At 58.0% G+C, this 7,894-nt stretch overlaps 1 protein-coding gene across 1 annotated transcript; it reads right to left on the bottom strand.

Annotated features, from left to right (window-relative positions):
• Positions 1-2,186: 2,186 nt before the first annotated feature.
• Positions 2,187-3,339, bottom strand: LOC137672685 (protein FAM163A-like). The gene is made up of 2 exons (XM_068417078.1): positions 3,247-3,339; positions 2,187-2,591 (listed from the first exon to the last, which is right to left on the bottom strand). The coding sequence occupies exons 1-2, from the start codon at positions 3,337-3,339 to the stop codon at positions 2,187-2,189; spliced, it is 498 nt and encodes a 165-aa protein (XP_068273179.1).
• Positions 3,340-7,894: the final 4,555 nt, after the last annotated feature.

The raw sequence follows: 7,894 nt of genomic DNA, 5'->3' as shown, positions 1-7,894 counted from the left end.
TGCAGAGGTCACGGCCCGGCACGTGCTGCCAGCGTGGTGGGAAGCCTTGCCACGTGCCAAGAGGTAGAGTTGGATGCCGGGAGCCGCCGTGCCGTGAGCTGGCTCTGTGCCCTTCGAGGGGATGGCATCGCAGAGCCGTGCGGGTGACAGCCCGCAGATCACACTGGGACGTGCTCACGTCTCGTGTCTCCCAGCAGGATGGAGACCTAGCTGAGGAGATGCTCTAGTGGGAAAGGACAGGATTTACTGAGTTAGCCAAGAAAAAGTCACAGACTATTTTCAGGGAGGAGTACTGGCTGGATGGGAAGCAGTAGGAGCTACGGACTATGGGCCAGTGGGATCCCAAGAGCTTTGCTGCTGCTAACTTTCATCTTCCCTCCTGCCTGCTCTTAACGTGAGAGGACGTTTCAAGACCTGCTATCACTATGTGGAGAATGGGAAGGAGACTCTGAAAGAGATGCAGCTAGTCTCAGGATAAGGGAAATGCAATGTCTTCCTGGGCCGGAGGTGGGGGAGATGGTGCATAACGTCTGCTCAAAAGGGTGTGTAAAATGCGGGCTGGGGCGAGGTGTTTGCTTACAAGGGCCGTCACCACGTTTGGTGTTCATCTGGCGCCTTTTCTTCAGTCGCTCTGAGCAGAGGTGCCAAGGCATGAGCAGGTCCAAAGTGTAAATTAGCCTTTTGCCCGATAACAGACATCTGAGGCTCGTGTAGCGTGTACCTCCATGCTGAGACCTGCTTTTTCTGTGCATGAACGAGGAGGTGAAGTCCAAATCCTGTGAGCAGCAGGATTGTTTCTAAATTGCGGTGGTGAAAAAAAAAACAAACCCCACTGCTCGTATTTCTGAGCAGTCGCACCCGATATTGCAAAGGCACGGCAAGCGTTCCCTGCCATGGCCTCCAACAGCATCCGCAGGGCTGCGGGGATCGTTGCTGTCCGGGTCCCTCCTCCCTGCCACGAACGGGAAGCGCTCAGCCGAGCGGTCCTGCGCCGGTTGCTATGGAAGTGCCCGTGAATGATGGAGATGTCCTTTTAGTAATTTTTCGCCTAATTTGATTTATGAAGGAAGAAGGAACTTTCCCACGTTCATTTTTGCAGAAAGGCAGAGTCACTGGCTGTCATCACCAGCCGCAGAGGCGGTGAACCCAGGATCGGGTCTTGCGCCCTCTTCTTCCAAGAGCAAAAGGGGGGGACCCCGATGACCTGAACATCACTCTCCCATGGGAGGTCGTGAGTCCCACAAAGGAGGAGATGTGACCCGGTGGTCTCTGCTGTTGCTGTCAAAAGGAAAAGCCGTCCTAAAGCCAACCTTCCTCTGGCTGTCCGGAGCTGCCAGGGTGGGCTTTGAACGCTGAAGGTGACCAACACTGCAGTCATTTAGGGGTGCAACTCTTCCCCTAAGTAAAATCTTGGCATTTTTATGGGTCCAAGTTAAAATCGCTCCTAAGAAAGCTTGTGAAGAGTAGAAGAGGTGGGGGCTTTGGCCACAGAAGGATCAGCCTGTGCCCCTTGGCGTAGGTGAGCGGTTTTGTGAGCAACTTTGCCTCCCCCGGCAGTGACCTCCATTCACGTCTTGAACTTCTCCATCAGGTGTGAAGACCGAAGCGGGTGGGAGCCGGTGTCCTATCTGACACTTGAACACAAAAGCTAACTGCTAGCGGCAACTAACGCAGTACGAGGGGATCAGGACGATCCGGATCATCCCTCCTTCGCTTTCCCGTCACCGAGGAGCGCTGCCGTCCCAGCTCCGCGGTGGGATTTGCCGGAGGCGGCAGTGGCGGGTGGTCGCCCATCGCTCCATGTGCCGGAGGCAGCGGGCATCGCCCCCGGGTGGTGCGTGGGGACACCAGGGGCCTTGCTCTGAGTCGGGGGAGCCTGGGGTAATTAAATTAGGTTGTACTGTACATAGCCCTCGTTAGACAAGTCCCTTCAGGAGACAGAATAATAATGACACTTATGATGGGTTCGGAGGTGGCCGGTTTAACGTCGCCCTTCGAGGTCTCTCTCATCTTCTCGCCCATAAAGCTTAGCCGTGCCAGGCGGTTCAGCAGGAGAACTGTGCTGGTCTCGGGCTGGGCTTACGGGGTCCTCCCTGTGTGAACCCGCCCCCTCCAAAGACAAGTGAAAATCCCCTTCCCTCGAGCGGGCACCGGCTGGGGGCACCCTGTGCTAGTGGCAATGGTGGCTACACCTCCGTGCTGATAGCCCGCGGGTTGGGGAAGCTCTCGCGGAGGAGGCCGTGGCGGCTCACCGGGTAGCTTTGCAGGGTGGCCATGTTGATGGGCGGCCCCATCTCCTTGTAGCACGCGGGGGCGTAGGTGACCCTCTCGCCACCGTTGCGCACCATGTCGGCAGTCCGGATGTAAAAGGGGGAGCCGTACGGGGAGCAGGTCGGGCAGTAGTTGTGAGCCCCGTGCTGGTTGAGCTCGCTGCGGGGGGACGCGGGGCTGCCCTGGCCGTCCACCATGTGGGAGTTGCAGGCGTTGCACATGCCGAGGTGCGAGTGCGTGGGAAGATTGGGCTCTTCCTCTTCCATCTCCTCCTCCTCCTCCTCTTCCTCATCAGAGTCATCTTTCTTGCAGCAATAGTACTGCGTGAAAGGGAAGGGGTTGTATTAGGGGAATTCACAGCCAGCCCTGCCGCATCCCCGCTCCCTTCATCCCCCACCAGCCTCTCGCTGCTCTGCTCCATCGGTACCTGTGTCCTGCAAAGCCGGACAAACCCTGGCCAGGACCTGAGTGTGCTGCAAGAGACAGCTGCCGGGGAACTTGTCCTCTCGCCTCCCAGCGAGCTTTGCAAGGGGTAGGTATTTCACCGTGCCAGCTGGAAACTCCTCTGAGTAACCGCTGTGCTTTTCATCACACGGGCGCTGCTGTGTGGCACAGACTTCACATTAACTTTTAAAGAGCAGGAGGTTGTAGCTAGCTGTTGTTGAAAGCCTCCTTGTTTAATTTACGGGGGCGGTGGGGGGGAAATAAATCTCCATCTGGTATTGCAGACCCAGCCAAGCCTACACCTCCATTAGCAAGTGCTGCAGATCCTCACAAGCCTTAGGGGAGTCCTCCCGCGCCAGGAGGAGGAAAGGACGTAACTCTGTAGCACCTGGGGGGAAAAGGGGTTCCAACTCCCTGCCCATCATGGGCAAGAAACCTCCTTTGGGACCCCTCCTGCACCAGCAGTTCAGCCCGAGGAGCAGCGACGCTGCAGGGGTTCGTGGCAGGGTGGGGAACGGCCGCGGGGCTCACCTGTAGCCTACAGTAGCAGAGCACGGCGATGATGCACAGTAGGATCACCGTCGCTAGGATTCCCCCGGTGATAACAACGGTTCCCGCTGTCATCCGACCGATTCTCCATCAAACTCTGGAAGGCAGGGCCACGCGTCACCCCGGCACATCAACGTCACCTACCCGATGGCTTTGTCATCACATCACATTTGGGATGCCCATGAGGCATCATCCCTAAATATCACATCCCCATTCTTCCCTTCCCCAACTGGAAAGCTAACACCCAATATCATTCTCCTCCTCTTGGTGGGAGGACACCTGAGATGCAGCATCGTGTCCCCTCGCTGCCATCGCTGCCTCTGGCTCGGGGTCTTTGGGGGTCCACCCGCAGAGCCTCCCCCCTTGCTGAGGCAAAGGGCTGACTTCCACCCTCCCGGCAGCAAATACAGCTTCTGCTTCAAAACACAGAAGCAAACCGGGGTTTCCTCTGGGAGAAGCCAAAGCGGAGCCTTTGAACTCCGCAACTCTGCCAGTCTGAGCCCAAAAAACACACCCCAGCTGCCTGCCGGGCACCGACAGGTCTAACATGGGCTCCGGCGTGAGCCGAGCAGTCCCCACTGCCATCCCCGTGCCGCGGGACCCGGGGGCTACTTACGTTCAGTGACGGAGGCGTTGGACCTGGAAGAAGCGGAGGGAGAGGTCAGCCGTGGCCCGACAGCCCCCCTCCCGCGTGCCCCCCCGCTCCCCCCAAATCTGCCTTGATCTGGGACCCGTGGGAAGCCCCAGTTCACATCCCGCATCCCGCAGGGACGTGCCTGCGCCCCCGGGAGCCTCCACGGTGCAAAAAGCATTTTGGGTCCTGCAGATGATGATGATAATTGTTATTATGATTATTTTCTTTAATTTGGAGCAGGGCAAGGAGGCGTTTCCCAAGCCCGGAGATACGCTCCGCAGGACGAGGCCGTGAATCATGCAGCGTCGCAGGGCCAAGGCCTGGCTTACTCAGCGCTCGGCCTTTGCCTCTTTAAAATTAATTACAGAGGAGGCGCATGCATCATCTCGCAAGCGGCCAACGTTTGAGGTGCTGCTGGGAGAGGGGCTCCCCCCTCCATCCCCTCCAAGCCCCAGCGTCCCCCTGCCACCCCACAGGCACCTACCCAGAAAAGGACAAGCAGGGTGTCACAGTCACGCCGGCCCCGGGGCGGCTGGCCGGGACAGGCAGCGTTGCATGGCCACGGGGAGATGCTGGCGGCCCTGGGAGGGAGGACAAGGAGAAAAACCCACCATCAGCTCGTCCCCCTGCCCAAGGGGGCTGCCTGGTCTCTCCACCCCCGCTAATGCCACCTCTGTCCCTGTGGCAGGACTAAATAAATTGCTTTTTTAGGGAGGTAAACCCAAAGCACCAGGATCCCGCACCCAAAACCTGCAATTTCAGCAAAAGCGAGAGACTTGCACCCGAGAAGTGGGTGCCCCATGGCCCCCAGTGCCCCCATCACCCCCAGTGCCCCCATCACCCCCACCCTCTGGCGACGCCTGGCACAACCGCATTTCATTACCGGCCCCCGCGTCCCTCTGTGCCTCGTCCAGAGCCAGGCTAATTGATAGGGCCCAAGTGCCAGCCAGTTGCAGCCGAGCAGATCTAATTACCTGCTCGCCACGTGGCCCTAATTGACGGAGGGAGGTGGCAGCTTCCAGATGAGACCTGCCCAACTCTACCCTGGCCCCTCGCCGCCACGTGTGCTGGGGGCATTGCGGGGGACACCTTCCCCCCCCCAAAATCACCCACTCTCTTCACTCCGCTGTGGTGATTTGTGGGATCTGTCCTGCCACAAATTGATTTTCAGCTCTTGGAAAGTTCCCCTACGGAGCCAAAAGGTGGGTGTGCATTGGATTTCCTCCTCCAGCCGCTCCCACACACGAAACAAAGGGGAAAAAAAAATGAAAAGCCCTGAGAAATCAATAGGTCCATAAGGCAGCTAACATCTCCATCCATCAGGGGACCTGGCACAGAGCTAATAATAGAACGTGACACGCTTGGCTCCTGCGCCCTGGTACCAAACTGCACCCTGAAACGCAACTGGGGATGGCGTGGGGGGACATGGGGGAGACTTCCATGGAGTTATTGTCTCCCTGGGTGGCATCCTTAACAGGGAAAAGCTGATGGCGGTGGCTGGAAAAGGCAAACGCTGACCTTCGATGACCCCCGAGAGGGACGCGCCGCGAGCCGGGCAGTGATGGATGATGCAGGCGGCCGTCCGCATCCACAAAACTCCCATTTCATGGGAGCTGTGAGTTGATTTAGAGCTCGGAGAGCAGCATCCAATTAGCATGAGGTTTGGAGTGAGCAGGTGGCCTCAGAGAACGACCCCGGGTGGGGAGGGACAGGCCCTGGGGACCTTTTGGTCACCTCCAAGTCGGACCAGTGCTGCCTTGAGGGTGGCTGGGCTTCCACGTGCCCCATCACCAGCATTTCCCACCTCTGGGGCTGCCGGGATCAGCGTTTACAGCCCCACTCAGGAGCCAGGCTCTTCCTTCTTAAAATAGTGAATGTTAAGAAAAAAAAAAGGCAAAAATTAAACCGAACCAGAAGCTGCCTTTCCTCATCTCTTCAGAGGTGATGCTTTCACAGACGAGGAAGTTTCCTACCCTTCTCCCCCTTCAAATCCTGCTCACTGGCAGCCTGGCAGTTCATTTTCTACCCAGTTTGTGCCTATAAAATAGTTTGTGCCCATAAAACACTTTGTGCCCATAAAACAACCTTCTCTAACCCACAGCTCTCTTCTGCAGGGATGCAAAAGGGAACGAAACACCTCCCAGGGATGGAGCAAGAGCCCCAAACTCAGGAGTAATTGGGGTCTTGGGAATTATAAGGTGAATACGGCCAGAAAGGGGCAGGACAACTACAACAGCCTTTCGCAGCCCTCGCAGAGGCCATACAACAGCCCCAGCAGCCGCATCCCTGCCGCCAGGGATCAGCCCGTCTCCATTTTCCATCCACTCCCCGCAAGCTCATCCCAGCCTGCTGGGAACGGGACATTTTGGGCTCCACGGGCTCAGCTCCCCCCAAGGCTTGGGCACCGCATGGCCCCACCACCCCACCCCGACAAAAGGCCGTAGGTTTTTAGGGGTCCCCGAAAAGCCTCGGGCTGCATCACAAGCCAAGCCGAGCCCCGCAGCTCCCGCTCCCGCAGCCGGATGGGATGCAGAGATGTCGCAGGGGGATGCGCATCGTGCGAAGCCGAACTCCCCAGGGCGCAGCCCCATTTCTCCTTCTGGCTTAACAAGGGAGTCGAGAGTCATTTCACAGTTTAAATACCCCACGCGGGGCTGAGGTGTTGGCACTCGCCGCTGAATGAAGTCAGGATTTATAGGAGCGGTGCTGCCTTACCCTCCCTGCCCCTCGCCGGCTTTCGGGCAGCGATGCGAGATGCTCTAGGCAGCGGTGTGACGCTGTCCCCAGTGGGGACGGGAGCGGGCGGAGGGAGGGTCCCCGGCCGTATCGAACTCCTCCAGGCAGGCGTGCAAAACCGCTTGCTGCAGAGATAAATTTTCTTTAATTGACGTCGCCTCGCAGCGCAAAGTTACGGCCTGAAAAGCGACTCTGGGAACGAGCGGCATCGCAGGCTTCCATATTTATTCTCCTTCAGTGACGTCCGTCGCAGATTTGCACGGTTTGCAAGTCGATGGCGAGGGTTTTGCCAGCCGCCAGCACTCCCAACCCAGCTGAGAAACTCCTGTCCTTGCTCTCCCGGCGTGTCCCACTAGCCCCAAGCTCACCCCCCACCCAACAAGAGCTGAATGCTGCCACAGGAGCACGTTTTAGGCTCTTTGCTGTGAGCATCGTGCCGAACCTCGCTGGCAAATCCTGCCCCAGCCCGGGCTTTGCTCTCCCCAGTTTTGCTCTGCAGCTCACGGGCTAATTGAATGAAATGTCTGCCTGGTAAATTAGCCCGGCCGCTGCCTGACCAGAATCATCTCCCAGGGCTTAATTGGAAAAAAACAGCATCAGGGGCTGCCTTTTCAAACCGGATTACGGCAGCAAACACCAGGACAGCTCCCGGGTGGATTAACCCACGGGTGCAGGATGGGTGCACGGGCAGGGCTGAGGCCTTGCATACTCGTCGCATGTCAGACGCTCGGTGGGGTCAGGGGACAAGCCGGGGAGCAGAAACAAGGAGAACCTGCCTGAAATGGGCCAAGCCCAAATGAAATTTCACCCAAAGGGAGCGATGGCAACGTGGGATGCAAGAGGATGTGGGGAGCTGCACCCTGCCGACACCCCCACCCAGCACTCGCCCCCCCCGGCTTCTTGCCCAGGTCCCAAACCACTGGGTCACTTTGAAGCCTTTAAACTCTTAATTAAGGGACCCACGGAGGTCGCCCGGGTGCTGAACCTGCTGCCTGCCCTAGGCCCTGCCGACACTGATTTTTGGAGGAGTCACAAACTGCCCTTACGATTTACCCTTGCACACAAGCGTGATTAACCCCCATTATTTTTTTTGGGGCCCAGGATGGGGCCAGCCCCTTCTGACTTTGGACATGCTGTTAATAAATACATTGAGGAAAAAAGCATCTTTAAGACATAAAAATTGCCCGTGGCACTGGGCGACCGGAGCAACCCCGGGAGCGGTGCTGGGCGCCGTGGCTGGCTCTGCCCGGGCCGTGTTTG

Source organism: Nyctibius grandis, chromosome 21 (genome assembly GCF_013368605.1).
Source record: "Nyctibius grandis isolate bNycGra1 chromosome 21, bNycGra1.pri, whole genome shotgun sequence".
NCBI lineage: Eukaryota > Metazoa > Chordata > Aves > Nyctibiiformes > Nyctibiidae > Nyctibius > Nyctibius grandis.
This window is presented reverse-complemented; position numbering and strand designations above follow the sequence as displayed.

Bases quoted from the DNA above. Each gene is read 5' to 3' on its own strand.
- LOC137672685 (XM_068417078.1), bottom strand. From the start codon at position 3,339: ATGACAGCGGGAACCGTTGTTATCACCGGGGGAATCCTAGCGACGGTG. The intron at 2,592-3,246 runs GTGAGCCCCGCG...CCTTTCACGCAG, and splicing joins TCTGCTACTGTAGGCTACAG to TACTATTGCTGCAAGAAAGA.